The 20,769-nt window shown below is 36.6% G+C and overlaps 2 protein-coding genes across 4 annotated transcripts in view; both read right to left on the bottom strand.

Annotated features, from left to right (window-relative positions):
• RMDN2 (regulator of microtubule dynamics 2) overlaps nt 1-20,418 on the bottom strand; it is a 65,989-nt gene extending 45,571 nt beyond the window's left edge. For 2 of the 3 annotated variants that reach the window (XM_070476876.1, XM_070476877.1), the window contains exons 1-2: nt 20,330-20,418; nt 14,164-14,631 (exon numbers count right to left, since the gene is read on the bottom strand). In XM_070476876.1, the coding sequence (XP_070332977.1) occupies nt 14,164-14,615 (452 nt within the window). In that variant the 5' untranslated portion in view covers nt 14,616-14,631; nt 20,330-20,418. Of the gene's footprint in view, nt 1-9,760; nt 9,897-14,163; nt 14,632-20,329 lie in introns of those variants that run through there. The other variant, XM_070476878.1, reaches the window with a different exon arrangement.
• LOC110127527 (large ribosomal subunit protein eL27-like) lies at nt 11,629-12,616 on the bottom strand. Its single transcript, XM_070476881.1, has one exon. The coding sequence runs from the start codon at nt 12,436-12,438 to the stop codon at nt 12,106-12,108; it is 333 nt and encodes a 110-aa protein (XP_070332982.1). The 5' UTR covers nt 12,439-12,616; the 3' UTR covers nt 11,629-12,105.
• Nucleotides 20,419-20,769: the final 351 nt, after the last annotated feature.

The raw sequence follows: 20,769 nt of genomic DNA, 5'->3' as shown, positions 1-20,769 counted from the left end.
GGAAAACACAGAATAGTTATATAGAGAGCTCCATCAATAAATGCAAAGAATTAGATTTACTTAAATTCTAAGGAATTAAAAAAGAGGAAACATTATTTAAGTCATTTTATGAAGCTAGCAAAACTAGTGCCAAAACCAAATAAGTATAGTAAAATAAGAAATAAAAATTATAGGCCAATTTCACATATAAATTTTGACACAAAAATCCTCCAGAATATCAGCCAAAAAATTTCAACACACATGACAGAATGCATCATAACCAAACTGAGTTTATCTCATGAATTACAAGGACAGATAAAGAAAATTTCTATAGTATAACAGATAAAATGAGGAAAACTATATGATCTTTACAGTGGTCACCAAAATTTTTTTTTTCAATAAATTCAATTCCATTTCAAGACAAAAGAAATACCAAACACATAAACAAGGAACAGAACTTCTTATAATAGAATATAAACCCCAAACCATGATACAGTTCACATATAATGATGAAATATTATAAGCATTCTCTTTAAAATCAGAAATAGAGAAGGATATCCAATATTGTTGCTTCTATTTAACAGAGTACTGCAGGTTCTGTTAGCACAATATTAAAAGAAAAACAAAAAATATATAAGAATTGGGAAATAAGATTTCTTTGGGAAAGAATTGGGAAATAATAATTCAGTATTATTTGAAGATTATTCAATAAAAAGAAAACCTAGCTCCCTTCATCCAGCAAGAACACCACAAGAAGCTGTCTGTGAATCAGAAAGTAGGTTTTCACCAGATACTGAATCTGCTGTAACCCTGATCATGAGCTTCCCAGTCTCCAGAACTGTGAAAAAGAAATTTCTGTTGTTTATAAGCCACCCATTCTATGGTACTTGTAGCAGCTCAAGCAGACAGACGGTATTCAGTATTTAAATTGAAGGAAAATCTAACAGAATTTACAGATGAGTAAATAAAACTAACATATATGATCAATTATCCCCATGGACAGAGGAGCCTGGCAGCCTACAGTCCATGGGACAGTAAAGAATCAGACAGGACTGAGTGACTAAGCACACAGGTTCCTATATCTATAGAACAAGTTAAAAAATGTAATTTTATAAAATATAGCTTTTATATACTATAGGACTATAACAGGAAAAATACACAGTATCCAGGAAAAAGTTCCACAAGAAGTTTGTAAGATTTTTCTATAGAAAATTATAAAATATCATCAGAAAACATTAAAACATGTTTAAATAGATGGGAAAAGATGTCATATCCACTGACAGAAAAACTTAACTTTAAACCAATTTCATATGGTACCAAATTAACCTATAGTTTTAACATAATTCCAATCAAAACCACAATGGTATTTTCCAATGGAACTTACCTGACTCTCAACTTAATATGGAAGCACAAGTGTAAAAAGAACCAAACCATTACTCAAGGAAATAGACAGATTCAATGCAATCCCAATCAAATTACCAATGACATTTTTTACAAAACTAGACAAAAAAATTATAAAATTTGCATGTAAACACAAAAAACTCCCAATAGCTCAACCAATCTTGAGAAAGAACAATGAAGCTAGAGGGATCAGGCGTCCTGACTTCAGAGTACACTACAAAGTTACAGTAATCAAAACAGTGTGTTACTGGCACAAAAATAGACATATAAATCAATGGAACAGAACAGAAAGCCTAGAAATAAGCCACGCACTTATGGCCAATTAATTTACAATGGAGGCAAAAATATAAAATGGACAATAACCAATCTCTTTAATAAGCAGTGCTAGGAAAACTGGACAGCTACATGTAAAAGAATGAAGTTAGAACATTCTCTAATACCATATATAAAAATTAACTCATAATGGATTAAAGACCTAAATGTAAGACCAGGTACTATAAAACCCCTAAAAGAAAACATAGGCAGAACACTCTTTGACATAAATTGCAGCAATATTTTTTGGGAGGATGTATCTCTAAAGTAATGGAAATAAAAACAAAAATAAACAAATAGAACCTAATTAAACTTGAAAGCATTTGCACATCAAAGGAAATGACAAAGAAAAATGAAAAGACAACTGATGGACTGTGAGAAAATATTTGCAAACAGTGCTACTGACAAGGGATTAATTTCCAAAATATACAAATAGCTCATTCAGCTTAACATAAAAAAAATAAAATAAAAAATGGGCAGAAGACCTAACTAGACATTTCTCCAAAGAAGATATACAGGTCACAACAGGCACATGAAAAAATGCTCAATATCACTAATTATTAGAGAAATGCAAATCAAAACTACAATATGATATCACCTCACACCAGTCAGAATAGCTATCATTAAAGAATCTACAAGTAATAAATGCTGGAGATGGTATGGAGAAAAATAAATCCTCCTACACTGTTGGTGGAGACTTCCCTGGTGGCTTAGAGGGTAAAGTGTCTGCCTGCAACGTGGGAGACCCAGGTTCAATCACTGGGTTGGGAAGATCTCCTGGAGAAGGAAATGGCAACCCACTCCATTACTCCTGCCTGGAAAATCCCATGGACGGAGGAGCCTAGTAGGCCACAGTCCACGGGGTTGCAACAAGTCAGACACGACTGCGAGACTTCACTAGAGAGACTACCCTGTTGGCGGGAATGCAAATTTGTGCAGCCACTATGGAGAACAGTATGGAAGTTCCTTAAAAAACTAAATATGGAGTTACCATATGACCCTGAAATCCCACTCTTGAGCATATATCCAGAGAAAACTCTACAGCAAAAAATCACTTTACTGTACACTTGAAACAACCACAAAACTGTAAATTAACTGTACCTCAAAAAAATTTTTTTAAAGAGAAAAAAATGAGAAGAGCCAACACAATTTTAAAGAACAGATATCAGGACTATAATATAGAGAATAAAGCAGTGGTAAATCAGTGTGGTATTGGCATGACAATAGACAAACTGGCCAAAAAAACTAAGAAAGAAAACAATTAGCCTAGTCTCTTCTCCACATTAAAAAAAACCCACTCAAGTGCAAAAAAATTGTTTTCCTACTGTGAACAGGAATCATCTACTCATAATTGGCATTATTAAAAATTATGAGAAAGTTTTAAAAGCAAATTTTAAAAATAGGGCCTGGGAAATAAATATGCCTGGGAAACTACACAACACACATACTGACTTTATGTTAGAGCTTAGATATCTACTGGGGGCCAAAAAAAAAAATTGCCTTTCATAGGTTATCTAATGTCTAACAATCTTTTAACACTTTCAACAGGCCCGGAAAAAGTCTGCCCTCAAATGTCAAATTTACTTACAAACATTCATCTTCCAATAGGACTTTTCTGGCTTATTTTGTGCTCCAAATTTGACTAAGAATTGTGCCATTTTATGTATCTCTTCATTGTTGCACAATTGACTCCTTGCTTTAACAGCAACAATAGCATATTTGCAGGCATAATTGTATTATTTAAACAGAAAATGACATTATTTGCTGTGAAAATAGTGTATTTATAGAAATACATCAGTAGTGAGTTGCATCAGAATATGCAAAAACATGCCTGCCTTCAGTACTGTGGCCTCTTTCCATATCAGGCATTCTGATTTAGTTCCCTTTGCCTAACCTTACCCACACACACCTCACTGCTCCCACTTTTTTTTTAAAGATACTAAGAGAGACAGATGTCAACAAGATGATAAACTGGAAACTCTAGGCCCTCATCCCTCCATGCAAACATGAAACAAACAACAGACAGATTCAAACAGCTTTGTGGGAGATCTAAAAAGTACTCAAGGATTTGCAGCCATCAAGAAAAACCCATACTCAAACGGCAGAAAACTTCACAGTGTTTTCACTCAGCCTTGCTTCACCCTTCCCTGGTATGGCACAGCATGGATGGGAAAAAGTCATGCAATTCTCAGCTCCTCAGCTCCTCTCAGCATTGTTTGCAATGCTCTGGCATGTTGAAGGGCTTCCGAGAAAACTAGTTTCTGTTTAGCTTTCCTTAGAGTTCAGGCAGAAATGAAGGCATAATATGGGCATCACATTAGAGGCCAGTGAAAGCTATGGCAGTCACTGTGACACGTGAGAGCTACAGAGGGACCACAGACTAATGGATGCCTGGGCACAAGAGATTATGGGGACAGGAATATTATAAGACACCTAAGCTGCCAAGAAGAACAGAATGAGATTCTTATTGAAAAGATATTTTAAAATAGTTACGTATTTAGGGGAAAGCACATACTCAGGCCCACAGAAAACTAACGCCTAGGAAAGACCTGAGAAGCCCATAAGACTTTGTATTGGGCTAATGAGTGGGTCTTCCTGGTATACAGCCAATCTGCAAATCTAGAATAGATGACTATTTTTTCAAAATGTACAATTTTCAACAAAAGATCACAAAGAATACAAAGTTCAGGGAAAGACTGCCCTTCAAATGAACAAAATAAATTTCTAGAACCTGACCCTAAATAAATACAGCTTTTGTGCTTATTGAGATGACAATTTTTAAAATAACAGCCTTAAATACGCTCAAAGAGTTAAAGGAAAAAAATGGAGAAAGCACAAAAGGAAATTGGGGAAATATATGAACAAAAAGAATAAAAACAAAGAGCTAGAAATTATTAAAAAGAGGACCAGCAGAAATTCTTGAACATAAAAAGCAGTAAGTAGAGAAATCCACTAGAAAAGATCAAGAAAATACTTGAACAAGCAGAAGAAAGAAGCACCAAATTTGAAGACAAAACACTTAAAACTATTGAGTCTGAAGGGTCAAAAGAAAAAAAGAATGAAGAAAAGTGAATAGAGCCTAAGAGACTTTATGGAACATCATAAATCAGGCCAATATATACATAATAAGAGTCACAGAAGGAGAAGAAAGAAAGATACAGAGAGCTTATTTTGAAGAATAACGGCCAAAACCCCCCCAAATTTGAGGAAAGACATGGATAAAGAAACATAAGAAGTTTGATTAACTCCAAATAGGATGAACTCAAAGAGATTCACACCAAGACACATACTCAAACTGAAGGACATTAAGACAAATCATAAAATTCTTGAAATCAGCAAAAGAAAAGCAAATCATTACCAAAAAAAGTGATCATCAATAAAATTACCACTAGGTTTCTCAGAGGAAACCTTGTAGACCTAAAGGCAGCAGGATGATATATTTAAAGTGCTGAAAGAAAAAACTGTCAGCCAAGAAGTATATATCCTCTTAAAGGAAAACTGTTCTTGAAAACATGATAGAGAAATTAAGGCATTCCCAAATAAACAAGAAAATGAGGATGCTCATTACCTCCAGACCTGCCTTAAAAGAAATGGTAAAGGGAGTTCTTCAAGTTGAAACAAAGGATATTAGGCAGTACTAACTTGAAGTCATGTGAAAATACAGTTTTCTGGTAAAGGTAAATAAATATGTTGTTAAACATTAAAATTAGCATTATTGTAATTCTGGTTCATAACTCCATTTTTATTCTTTTACAGTATTTAAAAGAGAAAAGTATTATTATAAAAAAGAAAAGTATAAACATAATGATAAATCTAGCTAACAGCTATACAACTATGTAGATGTAATTTGTGATATCAATAATATAAACGGGGGAGTGAAGATGTAAAGGAGAAAGCTTTTATATACAGTTGAAGTTAAGTTGGTATCAGTTTAAAATAGACTGCTATTACTTTAGGATGTTATTCACAATGCCCATGCTAAACACACAAAAATATCTATAGAATATACACAAAAGTAAATGAGAAAGGAATAAAAAATGTATCACTATAAAAAAATTAAGTCAACACAAAGGAAGGGAGTCGGTGGGGGGAATGAAGGGCAATAGGGTATAAGACATATGAAAAACAAATAAGAAAAAGGCAACTACTAGGGATTACTTTAAATGTAAATGGATTAAATTCTCCAATCAAAAGACTCAGGCTGGTAGTATGGATGAAAAATCAGGATCAACTGGAGTCTATAAAAGACTCACTTTAGAACTGAGGACACATATAGGTAGAAAGTAGAAGGATGAAAAAAGATATTCAAAAAAAGAAAAAAGATATTCAATGTAAAATAATATCCAAAAGAGAACAGGGGTGGCTATGTTAATATCAGATAAAATCAACTAAGTCTAAAACTTGTGAGACAAAGAAGAACATTTTATAATTATAAAAGATTCAATTTAACAAGCATATAAATAAACATATATGTAATAAACATTAGAGCTTCTAAATATAGGGAGCAAACACTAGCATAATTGAAGCAAGAAATAGACAGCAACATAAATATATAAAACTCTTAAGAGGAAACATAGAGGAAAAGCTTCATGGCATTGTATTTGGCAATGATTTCTTGGATATGACATCAAAAGCACAAACAAAATAAAAAATAGATAAACAACTTCAAAATGTGTCAAAGGACACAATCAACAGTGAAAGGCAACCCACATGATGGGATAAAATGCAAATCAAAACCATAAAGAGATACCACCTCACCCCCATTAGGATAGTTATTATCAAAAAACCAAAATAACAAGTATTGACAGGGATGTGAAGAAACTTGAGTCATTTTGCATTCTTAGAGAAATATAAAATTGTGCGGTTACTATGGAAAAAAGTGGAAGTTCTTCAAAAAAATTAAAATAGATTTATTATATGATCTAGTAATTCCATTTCTAGGTGTAAATCAAAAGAACTGAAAGTAGGGCCTGGAGGAGATATTTATATTTATATAAATATAAATATATAGATATTTATACACCCATGTTCATAGCAGCATTATTCATTATTCAGAAGGTAGAAGGAATCAAAGTAAGCATCAACAGAGAGTGAATAAGCAAAATGTGATATATACATACAATGGAACACTATCAGCCTTAAAAAAGGAAATGCTGACACTTGCTACAATATGGATGAAACTTGAGATCATTATGCTAATTGAAATATGCCACTCACAAAAAGACAAATATTGTATAACTCCACTTATAGGAGGTACCTAGAGGAATCAAATTTACAGAGACAGAAAGTAGAATAGCAGCTGTCAAGAGGCTAGGGGAAGAGAGGATCGGGGAGCTATTGCTTAATGGGTATAGAATTTCACTTTTGCAACATGATAGATAATGATGGTTGCACAACAGTATGAATATATTTAATGCCACCAAACTTAAAAATGGCTACAATAATGAATTTTATTGTGTGCATTTCACACAACAAAAATATTAAAATAGAAAAAAGTATGATACATTAAAAGGAAAAAAACATGAGAGTAAAATCATCTTAGTACAAATGATATTAACTTAGGGGGCATTTTATTATAACAAATAATTGAAAATAATTCAAATTTGTTCCGTCTACAAAAAACAATTATTTTCTACATATTTTTAATTCTTATATGACTTTCCATTTGTTATTCTGATAAACATATTTATAAACTTTAATAGAATGGAAAAAACTAAATATTCACTTCAAAAATAAAATTTTGGAGACATGTTTTAAAATAAAAATTGTATTAAAAATTTTTTTAATAAAAATTTTGGAAAAAAATCTAAAAATTTTCACTTTAAAAAAAAGTCATAAAAATCTCTGATTTCAGAGTTTTCTGAATTCTCATATACATACACAAATGTGTATTAAAACTATTTAATTAAAATATCTGGTTTCAATATATTCTGACAGTATATTTTTATTTATGATTTGATCCTTGTGTAGTATAAAAACACTATCAGTGGGATGTCTAGCATGAGAAATAGGGCTAGGAAGGCCGATATAAATAGGAATTAGTAAACTAATATAGATATATAGATTATATAGGAATACTATTTTAATGACTAAAGTAGAATAAAAGAAGATGTTAAACTCTCTAAGAATGTAATACATTTAGAGGACCTATTTATCAAAACTTGATGTTATTTTCAGACCACAAAACATTACAACAGTAACTCAGAAAATTGGGACTAGGCAGTCGGTAAGCAGTAAATCTGTTAAAAGCCTGAAACAGATGGATAATCTTTGATTTCCATATTCCAATGTTAATAAACTATCTTTAAAAAATACAGAAAATAATGTTAAATTTAGACTGCAAGGTAGAAATCTTTTTCAGAAAGTGCAGTGAAGCTTAGCAAGGGAGACTTCTTGAAATCTGAGCAGTGATTTCTACAGCCTATATACTCTGCCTGCAGGGAGAGCATCTGGTTTGAGCTGCCCTTCCAAGAGAGGGTAAAGTCTAAGGGGACCTTATTTAGGAATTTCATTAAGTGAAGATTTGTCTTCATCTTTAAATGAGAGAGAATTGTTTCATCTTCAAAGGGATCTGAGGTAACTTCATTTTGAGGTAGTGCAAAGCCACTAGCATTTTTATAAAATGAAGTAAATTCAACGTTATTGAGAACAGGGCAAGTTACACTTTGAGAGGGATGCTGTTGAACCATAGCTGAGAAGTCTTTCTACGTGACTTTGAGAAGTAGGATAAACAGAATTGCTCCTTAACTGGTCTCTTTCTTGAATATCATTGTCAATTCCATGTTGTTCAGAGGAATAGGAAATAATACTTGGAAGAGTAAGCATGGTTGCTTTGCTTTGATGCAAGGTAGCAACAGTGTCCCAACCGGCAGAGGAATTCATTTTTTATTTAGAACTCATAAAATAGGTAGTGTTACATTCAGGAGGATAAGAGTGTATATATTTTTCAGCACCAGTAATATCTGAGTTTTTAGAAATGATTTCAACTTCATTTGGATTAAATATGCATGAACTACTTGCATCAAAAGTACTAGCATTCCCATAACAGGAAATTATACTTAGTTTCGGGGTACAGAAAATACTTCTGGATCTAAAGCAAAAGTGTTCTGAAGGCGACTTTAAATCACTGAAGCTTCTTTTTTCTTCAGAATCAAAGTTAGCTCTACTTTGTACAGAATGAAAGGACATACTGCTTTTCTGAAATTTAGGAAATAAAGAACATCTTCTTTCAAGGAAAGCTGGGTAAAAAGGCATATTTGATGAAGACGAGGAAATTTTACTTCTTTTACGTGAAATGCCTTTAAGCATCGGAGAAGGACGAGCTGCTTTAAAATCAAGAAATTTTGTTGGTTGAATAACAGAAGAGCCTCCACGATGCAGGAGGTCTGAAGTAAGTTGATCTGCAGGACATTTTGGTTGGCAGTTCTGGTCCTCTTTGCAGCAACTGGAGTGAGAAAAGTGTCAAATGAGGAAAAAAGAACAGGGAACACAGGTGGAAACCTGCCAAGCGTCCTGAAGAATAATAGCTACCTTATCAATATGGAAATGGAATAAGAAATTAAGACAGGTGAAGTTGATGGTTACCCAGATGTACCCCCAAAGAATGCCTAAGTCTAAAAGATTATTTCTAACTACCTACACGGTACCTGCCCACTCTACTAAACCTTGGGAAGATAAATGTAAAGCCTCAGGGTGGTAGGCAGAAAGAAAGGTCAGGGAAAAACATAATAGAGGGCACCACGACAAAAGGGTTCCCTGTAGGCAAACAGAGAACTTCCCTGTTTTGAAAATAATTAAGTCATAGTATCTGTTTGAGACTACTGAACTAACAGATTTGAAGGAGTTGATAAGCACAATAAACTTATACCCCACTGGCTAATGCTATTTTAAAATATTAATCATAGATAAAGCAGAACCTGTCTGGAGAGAATATTTCAGATAAATATCCAGATATTCAGTCACTGTGGGAAACTAAAGGAAGCATTAAAGCTTGGTTTATGAATATTTCAATGTTCTTTAGCACATGAAACATATGAAGACATGTTTTGTTTTCTTCTTAAAGGCTTACCTTAAGCATTTTCCCATATTGAATTTAATACAAAGCAAATCTTTCCCTTCCTTTCTAAGCCATCATTCTTAGCCATAAAAATGTCCTGTGTAGGTGGAAGAGGTTAGATGCTGAATGCTTAAGCTGCATATAGAATTAACGTGGCAATAACACAGAATATGATGATAGCAGATTCTAGAATCTAATGACATCAGTTCAAAATAAAATTGTTCTATGGCTCATCTTTCTGAAAAACTGCAATTCATGTGACTGTGGAATGTGTATTCTAACTTGAAAGCTAAATTTATCTTGGCAATAAAGCATGGCATCTGATTACATGGACCACATGCACAGATTATGGAGATCTGCTGTTATATTGTAACCCATTTAAAGGTAAGATTAACAAAACTATTAGAATACCATCCTCTTCCTTTTCCACCTATGACATAAAACACTCCCTCAACAAGCTTCTCCATATTCTGTATACTGTAATACTACATCTTGCTTTTGTTCCCTTTCTAACAACCTTCTTTGGGAAACCCTTGAATAAATCCCTTTCAAAGCTCTCTAGTTCTCACCATACCGCTGTCAGTTTATAACCCAATTTTACCCAACATTCAAATGAATTAATCTGTTCCTGTTTCATGGTTGCTGGCAGGAGACACACGATTCTTGCATAAGAGACAGAGGACTTTGTTACTCACAGCAAATTACGCAACATGATCACCCGCTTATTTATGTTGGTTCTCCTTGACCTCAGGACCCACAAGGGCAATGCGGAGAGCCCAGAGACTCTTAATATCAAGTGAGCTGCATTTCAAAGAAGGCACCACCACGCTCAGGGAATCCCCCACTTTCAGAGCAAGCAGTAACCAAATCTGTTCAATCTGCTGTTAGTCCAAGAGGGAGACACTGCCTCATTCTTCAGTTTCTCCTCACAAACCAGAGAACGGCCTGGAGACAGAGGCCACACCGACCTTACACCCGTCACATTTTGAACTCAAAATGGGCCACAAACTTAAATATAAAATGTGAAACTATGAAGCTCCTGGAAGATAACACGGGAGGAAACCTAGATAAATTTGGCAATGACTTTTTAAATACAATACCAAAGGCATGATCCATGAAAGAAATAACTGATAAGCTTCTGCTCTGAGAAAGATAATGTCAAGAGAATGAGAAGCTACAGACTAAGAGAAAGTATTTGCAAAATACTTGCAAAGACTATTTCCCTTGAAAAGGGACTGTTATCCAAAATATACAATGACCTCTTAAAACTCAGCAATATAAAAATGAACAATCTCATTTAAAAATGGGCCAAAGACCTTAACAGATACCTCACCAAAGATGCACAAATGGTAAATAAGCATATGAAATGATGTTCCACATGATACATCATTAGAGAAATATAAACTAAAACAACAATGTAAGGTTACTACATACCTATTAGAATGGTCAAAATCCAGAACCCTGACAACACCAAATGCTTGTGAGGATGTAGAGCAGCAGGAATTCATTGCTTATGGGAATCCAAAATGGTAGAGCCACTTTGGAAGACAACTGGAGGCTTTCTACATAACTAAACATATACTTACCATACAATCTAGCAATCATGCTCCTTGGTATTTCCCCAAATGAGATGAAAATTTATGTCCACTCAAAAACCTGTACATGAATGGTTATTGCAGCAGTTTTCATAATTACTAAAACTTGGATGCAACCAAGATGTCCTTCAGTAGGCAAATGGATAAATTGTGGTATATCCAGACAATGGAACATTATTCAGTGCTAAAAAGATTTGTGCTATTAATGCACTATGAAAAAGTATAGAGGAAACTTAAATACATATTACTAAGTAAAAGAAGTCAAATTGACTACATACTGTATGATTGCAACAATATGACATTCTAGAAAAGGCAAAACAGTAGAGAAAGTATAAAGATCACAGGTGGCCAGGGGTTAAAGGGGAGAGAGGGATAAACTGGCAGAGCACAGAGGATTTTTAGGGCAGTGTAAGACCAGCAAGAACAAATGGTTCTTCTAGAATACATGAGTTTAAAAACTAGATAATTCTATTAAGTGAGCAAGGCTATATGGCCCATGTAGTCTCTTAAAGCCCAAATGAAATGGACAAACAATGAATTTTATTATGGGGTATTACTTTAACCTAAACTGAAATAAAATCTAATTTTTGAAAGGGAGGTTTCTAAAGCTTTATATAACACTGTGATACAAATAATACCTTTTTGGCCTGGGGTGGGGTGGGATTTAATGACTGAACAAGACAGACAAAACTGAAGCTTCTGGGAAAACTATTTGTTCTTGCTGGTCTTGTATCTAGCCTTGAACTTGACCTTGGCCTCTAATCAGGCTTTGCATTTGATAGCAGGGTCTCTGAAGATATCCTTGTTGCCAACCGTTTCGTCCAAGGGGATACCCACAGAGTACGTTGTGGGCCTGAGGTGATTATAATGATAAACTTTCAGGAAAGACTTGATCTTTGACTTCTTGGCGATTTTCTTCTTGGCTGTGGCAGCTGTCACTTTGCAGGGAGACAGATTAGTTCCAGCCACCGGAGCATGGCTGTGTGGTGTGTCTGAGCTGCCGTCATCAATGTTCTTCACGATGACCACTTTGTGTCCTTCGTAGTGACTGGCCAGGGCCAGCATCGTGTTCCCGGGTTTCATGAACTTGCTCATTTCGGCAGCTACCACTCAGGACGACAGCAGAAAACTAAATAGTTATTTTAAACCCATGGTTTGATAGAGCAATACAAGTAAAAGATTGACAGCCTGGCATATTGCAGGCCAGGGGGTCACAAAGAGACGGATACAACTCAGGGACTGAACAACAGCAAGCATTGATCTCAAGACTTGATCAATCATTTACATTTCTTCATGTGTGAAATCACCTTTAAACCCCTTCTCCTTGTTTCCTTTCTCTAGATCCCTCCTCCTTCTCCCAATCCTATATTCAGCAGATAGTCTATTAATTTAAGTAATAGTTATTGTCATCTACTCAGCTTTCCCAGCGGCACAGCAATAAAGTATCTGCCTGTAATACAGGAGCCACAGAAGATGGAGGGTTCGATTCCTGGGTTGGGAAGATTCCCTGGAGAAGAGAATGGCAATCCATCCCAGTATTCTTGCCTGGAGAATCCAAAGGACAGAGGAGCCTGATGGGCTGTAGTCCATAGGGTCACAGAGTCAGATATGACTGAAGTGACTTAGCACATACACATGGTGCTAGGCACAAAAACAGGTGTTAGGAATACGATGATGAAAACATAGGACCCTTGCCCTAATGAATTTCAGGCTATGTTACATTCACTAGTGCATCTTTACTTACTTTCCTATTTTACTCCTTAGAAACACTCAGTCAGTCAGTCAGTTCAGTCACTCAGTGGTGTCTGACTCTTTGCGACCCCATGAATCGCAGAGGCCTCCCTGTCCATCACTAACTCCCCGAGTCCACCCAAACTCACGTCCATCGAGTCGGTGATGCCATTTGGCCATCTCATCCTCTGTCACCCCCTTCTCCTCCTGCCCCCAATCCCTCCCAGCATCAGAGCCTTTTCAAATGAGTCAACTCTTCGCATGAGGTGGCCAAAGTACTGGAGTTTCAGCTTCAGCATCAGTCCTTCCAATGAACACCCAGGACTGATCTCCTTTAGGATGGACTGGTTGGATCTCCTTGCAGTTCAAGGGACTCTTAAGAGTCTTAGAAACACTAGTCAGGCACAATTCCTTTTTTTCATAAATCATTTGTCTTCCCCCCAAAGGATATTATTCATGCCTTGACTTTAGAATCCAATGAATTGTCCTATGCAAGGATGGAACTGAGTCACTTGTACATTCTCAACTCTTTTTAGGTCTGTACTGCCCAATTCAGTAGCCACTGGTGTCATGTGGCTGTTTAATTTTAAATTAATTACAATAAAATGAGATTAAAACTTTTTAGTTCCTCAGCTGCACAAGGTACATTTCAAGTGCTTAAGAGTTACACATGGCTTGTGGCTACCATACTGGGCAGACAGATTTAGATCATTTCTATGATCGCAGAAAGTTTTATTAGACCACTTATTGGACAGTTCTTAATTACATAAGGGGTCAGAGACTGGTCACATTTAAAAACAGGTTACATGTTTTGGCAAATGATCACTGTCTTCCTCATACTCAAGTGACACCACCAGCACTAGTAAGTTACTTATATTCTCTTTGTCAATGAGCTCTAAACTAAAATACTGACCTCCATTGAATATGATTTTAATTATAACATAAGCCGAAATAATCACTCCTTTTTATTGCTTGTTATTAAATAGTAACAGCACATGTGACTAGGAATGTATAATGAAAATACCTAAATAATAGCAATACTGCAATAAAGAATCCATTTAACATAGAAAACATTTTAAAGAAACTTACCCTCCCTCACTTTCTGCTTCCTCTGAACTATTACTTGTTGCTGAACTCTGAGCTGGGGCAAGCCTTCTTTTCCTAGCTCTGTGCTGAGGACTTATCTTGTGAACAGTTACCTTCCCTCCAAGTTCACCTTGTATATACTCCTCCAGCTTTGGAATGGCTTCTTTAAGAACTCTGATTTCCTCTTTGAGTTCTTCCATATTTGTCAGTAATTCATTTAACTTCTCCAGTATCTGAAGCTGCCTTCCTTGAAAGATCGCTGTTGTTCCTTGGCCACTAGGCATTTCATCTTGCAAAGTCATCAAATCAAGTGAATTACCCAGAGAAAGAAATTTAGGTAAATCCACTGCTGTCCTTGGTTTACGAACCTTGTGATACCACAAAAGCAGCAAGCTGATTCCAGCAGTTCCCACCACAATGCCAAGTATCATTTCTCTATTTATGGAATGAGGCATTTCTCAGGTTTTGTTTCTAAAATTAAAAAAAAAAAAAGGAAATGAACATTATTTCTGTCTTTGCCGAGGACGAAAATACTAGTTTTTTTCCCTATCAACAAAAATCAAGTCTGCAACATCACAAAAAATTTAATAACACTTGATAAATCACAAACTAAAATAAATTATGAGTAATTGCCTCTATATGGAAATTACTATCTGGGTTTCCCCAGTGGCTCAGCAGTAAAGAATCCACTTATAGTGCAGGAGATGTGGCAGAAACTACGGGTTCGATCCCTGGGTCGTATTGATCCCCTAGAAAAGGAAATGGCAACTCACTCTAGTATTCCTGCCTGGAAACTCCCATGGATAGAGAAGCCTAGCAGTCTACAGTCTATGGGGTCGCAAAAGAGTCGGACACGACTTAGTGACTAAACGACAACAAAAAACCAAATTGCCTCTATAATGTATGTGGGTGAGTAGAAATACTACCTTTAAGGATATTACTGACAACCAGTGTAAAGTATCAACTTTAATTCAGAATCTGTATTCTATACATCTGATCTGAAATTTACTCTTTGTCATGTATTTTTAAAGGGTATGATAGAGGTAAAAGCATCATTATAAATTTCTGAAAAAAACTATTTAAGAATTCAAATTATGCCTAACTGTATCTGAACCTCTTATTTGTATAAAATTAACTTCATGACGCTATGGACTGTAACTAGTGTGCTAACGTCTGGGTTTTACATAATCTTTCAGGAAAGCCCAAGAGAAAGCTTTTCCTTAGCATCTAGTTCACATTCTGTACTCCAATTTAGAGTACAGATTTAGATCAACAACATTTTTAAATAGGCTTTGGGATATATAATATAAAGTTTTGGCATATTTATACCCACTTCATCTCTGCTTTATTCAACGTGGAAAGCAGAGACACTAATGAATGTGAGGCTTCACCTCCTTTCTTCTTCTGACCAGGAATTCTTCTGCTTCTCAGTCATAGTTCTACTTCTGTCTGAGTCCTTAATGCTTTTATTTTCTTTCAAATGTTCACTTCTTTTTAAAGTAACAAAAAACTCATTTCTTTGACTCTTTCCTCCTTCTGAATTTTCATCATTTTGCATCAAAGACCTAAGCTCTGGCCCATCTAACTCCACATAACCTCAGCTACTTTGACAAAATGCACCATAATCTTTCTTTACTTTATCCCCTCTTCACTAGTTTTATTGCTTATCACTGTTCTTAAAGTCAGAAGGCCCCTAAAGGAAAACAACAGTATAAATCTTTCCACCACATAAAGTTACAGCAAGAAGTTGTCATCTCTAAACCAGGAAGCAGGCCCTCACAAGATACTGAATCTGCCAGTGCCTTGATCTTGGATTTCTTAGACTATAAAATAATGAGAAATAAATTTTTGCTGTATATAAGCCACCCAATCTACAGGATTTTGTTATAGCAGTCTAAATGGACTAAGACATTGAGAGGGTAACAGGCAGGAAGGCCAGGGGTCTCCAAACGGAGGAAATAGGCTGCAAATGCCAGACATTTTTATCTCTTTTAAATGGCAGGAGGAAACAAACCAGTGATATGTTTTTTTCCTTCTCTATACAAATTTAAAAGGAGGTTTCTCTTAAAATGCTGTGTTGCCATGACACCTGGTTTCACCTGAAGCTAACTACTCTCAAACCTTGAGTTAACCAATACATTTCTTTTTCTTATGGAAATGTTGTCTTAAGCTATGTTAATGTACCCCAGACTCTATCTTCAAGTTGGTTCCGCCAAACGGCCTAACTTACTTACTCAGATATTGTTCCCTAATCTATGTAAAGGAAACTATTTGTTGGTAATCTGCCCTTCTACAAGATTCAAGTCAATCATTTTATGGCCAGGGATGAATTATCTGGTGCCATTCTAAATTTTATGACATTCCTTTCTTTTCATTAACAGACTGAGAGTGACTATATAACATACAGCTAAAGACTAGGGGGGGGGGTACTCTTTTGCCCCCTTCTGATGCCTATGTCAGAAGCTTTCTCTATCTCCTTTATACTTTAATAAACTTTATTACACAAAAGCTCTGAGCGATCCAGCCTCGTCTCTGGCCCCGGATTGAATTCGTCTCCTCCAGAGGCCAAGAATCCCGTGTCTTATCATTCAGCAACAACCTTTCAACATGATCCAAAAAGCAAGCATATTAAAAAAAAAAAAAAGGACTAAACAAAAAAACCCAAGTAGAGCCTATAGGGTAGTATCAAGCAGTCTAGAACATATATAGTTAAAAGGAAGCAGGGGTACCAAAACAAAACCTTAAAGGAAACATGGCCAAAAAAAATTCCAAGTTGGACAAAGACTATAAACCCAAAGATCCAAGAAGATCAACATAATCCAAGAAAAATAAAATTAAACCAAGGCCAAATATCATTAAAATGCTGAAAGCTAGTAATAAAGAAATCTTAAAAGTAGCCAGTGATGGGGGAAAAAAAAAAACATTACTTACAGAGAAAGAAGATAATATTACAGCAGACAGTGTCTCAGAGATGTCACCTCAGAAATTAATCAAGCAAGCAAACAATGGAGTGACCCTTTGAAAGTGCTGAAGGAAACTTTCAACTTGCATTTCTATACCCAGTAAAATATTTTTCAAAAATGAGGGTATTTTAAACAAAGAAATTTTAAAACACTATTTTAAATATTATTTAAAATAATATTTATTTTAAATATTGAACTATTTTAATATTTCAAAGACTATTTTAAACAAAGAAAAGTTGAGAGAATCCATTACCAGCAGCCATTCACTATAAGGAATGCTAATGGGGTTCATCAGGCAGAAATAAAATGATAACCACAGAAATTTATGGGTCTATACAAAGGATGAAGAGCACCAGTGGTGGCAAACATGGCAAAATATAAGTCATTTTTTTCTCATTTTAAGATTGATTCATTAAATACTTGCTTGTTACAGCAAAAATGACAGTAACATCATGAGATTTTTATCAGATGTAGAAGAAAGTAGCATAACAACGGCACAAAGGACAAGGGAATGCTCAGTCGTTTCAGACTCTTTGAGCCCCCATGGACTGTAGCCTGTCAGGTTCCTCTGTCCCTGGGATTCTCCAGGCAAGAATGCTAGAGTAAGTTGCTATGCCCTCCTCCAGGGGATCTTCCCAACCCAGGGGATCAAACCCAGGTCTCCTGCATTGCAGGCCATCTGAGCCACCAGGGAAGCCCATCACTATCTTTTTAAGTAAAAAGTATTTTTACCTAATCATTATAAATATGAACTCTAATTCTAACCATCTGTCCACTCCCATCCTATGTAGGAAAAATGCCAGCAGCAGATTCACACCAGTTTGTAACTTTACCTAAAGTTGGAGGTAATTATTATCAGCTGGTCGATTTTATTTCAACAAAAAAATATATCCTAAACTAAATTATTTTAAAAGTGTATTAAGGCAACAGATACAAGAAAAGTCACTATATGTTCATGATTTAATATTTACATCACATCTAATAATCACTGGGCGTCAAGCTTGATCATCTTAGCTCTTTCTTGTCAATACAAAGATTAATGCAGGATGTTCACATGCTGACGTTGACGTCTATTAAAAGAACTCTTCCTATTGATTGCTTTCTTGGCTCATTCCTGCTGGGCCTTCTTTGAACTTTACATTAAAAAAACATAGCCTCATTTGAATTATTTTTTAATTTAATAAGTAAATAAATGGAAGTCAAGATCTACCAAGGAAGATCTTATTCCTGAGAGGGTACCAGGTTTAAACAGGTGAGAAAGAGTTATCAAATTTTGTTTGACCCTTTTTTTAGAAATTATACCAATCCCACATTATCTTTTTGAGGCAGGTCTTACTATTATCTCTACTGTGCAGATAAGCAAATTGAGGCACATAGCTATCAAGTCATTTACCCAGAGGTTACCCAACTAGGAATGAGAACTGTTACCCTTGATAACTCCTGGTACTGTTGCATGATGAAGATTCAGAAAGCATCAACAAGGACATAAAGGAGAATTGCTGAGTGGGCAGAGATGTTCAGAACTGAAACACGACTTCAGAACTATGAAAATCAACTGGGAAAAAAGCTAGAATCAATGCAGCAGGTATTGGTTTCAAATAACCACAACTAGAGAATAATAGCTCATACTATGTCAGAGTTTTATATCAGTATAAAATGAATGTGCTAAGTCAATTAATTTGAAAAAAGGAGCTCATTAAAAAGAGTAACAGAGGAGAGTAACAGAACACCTGCTTGCCTGCAGTATTTAATTTCAAAGTTAATATTACATCATTTATATAACTTTAATTATCACATTAGCAGTAGACACTTGCAGTTTATTATCAAAACATAGCAATTTAAAAATATGTTGACTAGGGAGTTGCCTAGCTGTCCAGTGGTTAGGACTCAGCACTTTTGGTCCAGTGGTGAGGACTCAGTGCTTTCACTGCTGGGGCCTCCAGCAATCCCTGGTCAGGGAACTAAGATCGCACAGTAGAAAGAAAGAAAGATAAAAAGAGAGAAAAAAAGAATAAATCTTGGTTTAAAATACAGATACACATATATAGAGAGAAATTAGACAATCAGATTAATCAGATGCTAAGTATTATTCCTGCCCCATGTTTCAATTTGTAAGGTGCTAATAATAATGTACAATAAGATATAATTTAATTATTGGTATTTAAAATTAATATGTAATACATAATCAAAGATTATTTGCAGATATGAGAATTAAGAATTCTGCTGAAATAGTAAATCATCAAAATGTTGATTCTACAGAAACTTCTACATTAAAATTCCTTTGTAGAACATGTCATAAAAAATTAACTTCAGAAAACATTTAATTTTCATGGTCTAGTTTCAATTAATTTTCAGATATGGAAAGTATGCTTTACCAAGTTATTTGCAATGCTTTCAAACAATATTTAGCATATACATTCATTTAGTTCATCAGCAAATCGTAGCGGGGAAATACATAAAATACAGAACTCAGGTAAACTCGGAAGATGGATGAAAACTTGTGCAAATCGGGTAAAAGTACACAGTACAGGTTACAACTGACCATGAGTTTTAAGCTTAAGGGAATTCTCGGAGACCTTGAATTAGCGATTAGATTCCCCACAGCGACCTGGATAACTCGATACTTCTTAAGTGAATTCTAATACTCATATTTCATTCGGTTTTCACTTTTTTTCTCCTATTTAGTAATTCTTTATTTCGGGCTCCCTGATGTTTGGCTTATTTGCAAATGTTTGTCGAACAAAAAATTTAGGCTTCATTTTATGTAAAACAAGTAGAGAATCCGAGTTTGCCAAAACAAAACAAAAACCCTTTGCCGAAGGTTTACAGGTAAGACAGACCCAGGGAGCTCAAGAGAGAGGAAGTAAGTGTCTCCGGCGGAAACAGCTGGGTCTGCTGCCTCCGCCCGGCTGCCCGCTCCCCACGCACCCCAAGCCGGGGGCCCGCGTGGAAATGCTGGCGACCTCCGGGGTCGAAGGCGGCGCTGGAGGAAGCCGCTGTAAACCCGCTCTGCGGCCCCAAAAATACACAGCACCGCGGGCCAGGGGGAGGATGCCCACCAGCAATGCGGCGGCCGACAGGACGCCTGCACGACCCGGAAGTGCGGTGGCCGCCGCCGGAAGTGCCGCCTGGGCCCTCGGCTCTCGGCCCTCGCCCGCGTCCCACCCTGGCCGGCAGAGACGCACACTGCCAGTCGGCTCATTCACCTGTTTTCGCGGCGCTGGTCTCTGTGTCGTCGGAGACTTGGGACCTGCTGGCGGGGTGGTCGGGAGCGAAGCGGCGGGCGGTCAGTAGTCCTGGAGCTTCCGAGTCCCAAGATCCAGCGCCGCGGCCGGGGCGTCCTGACCCAGCTACCGGAGGCGCCGGGGGAGGGGCCGGCTCCACTCGCCCCGCGGGCTCCCGCCTCTTCCCGCTGGCGGTCAACTCACCGGAGCGGGTGCCCAGCGCATCTTTTACAAAAGGAGACAAGTGCGCCCCACCGGGCGCCTCGACTCGCTTGGACTTTGCCGCCCGGTTGTCGCCTCCCCCAAAACTCATCTCCCCGCCCTGACCACCGCGCCCTGGCTCAGGGCCACCCGCGGAGGTTCGGCGCGCTCTTGCTGCCCCTGGCGCGCTTTCGTCCATCACTGAGGCTCCCCAAACCCAC

The sequence above is a fragment of the Odocoileus virginianus genome, chromosome 2 (genome assembly GCF_023699985.2).
Source record: "Odocoileus virginianus isolate 20LAN1187 ecotype Illinois chromosome 2, Ovbor_1.2, whole genome shotgun sequence".
Lineage (NCBI taxonomy): Eukaryota > Metazoa > Chordata > Mammalia > Artiodactyla > Cervidae > Odocoileus > Odocoileus virginianus.
The sequence above is the reverse complement of the archived record's forward strand: the minus strand, read 5'-3'. Positions and strand labels throughout refer to the sequence as shown.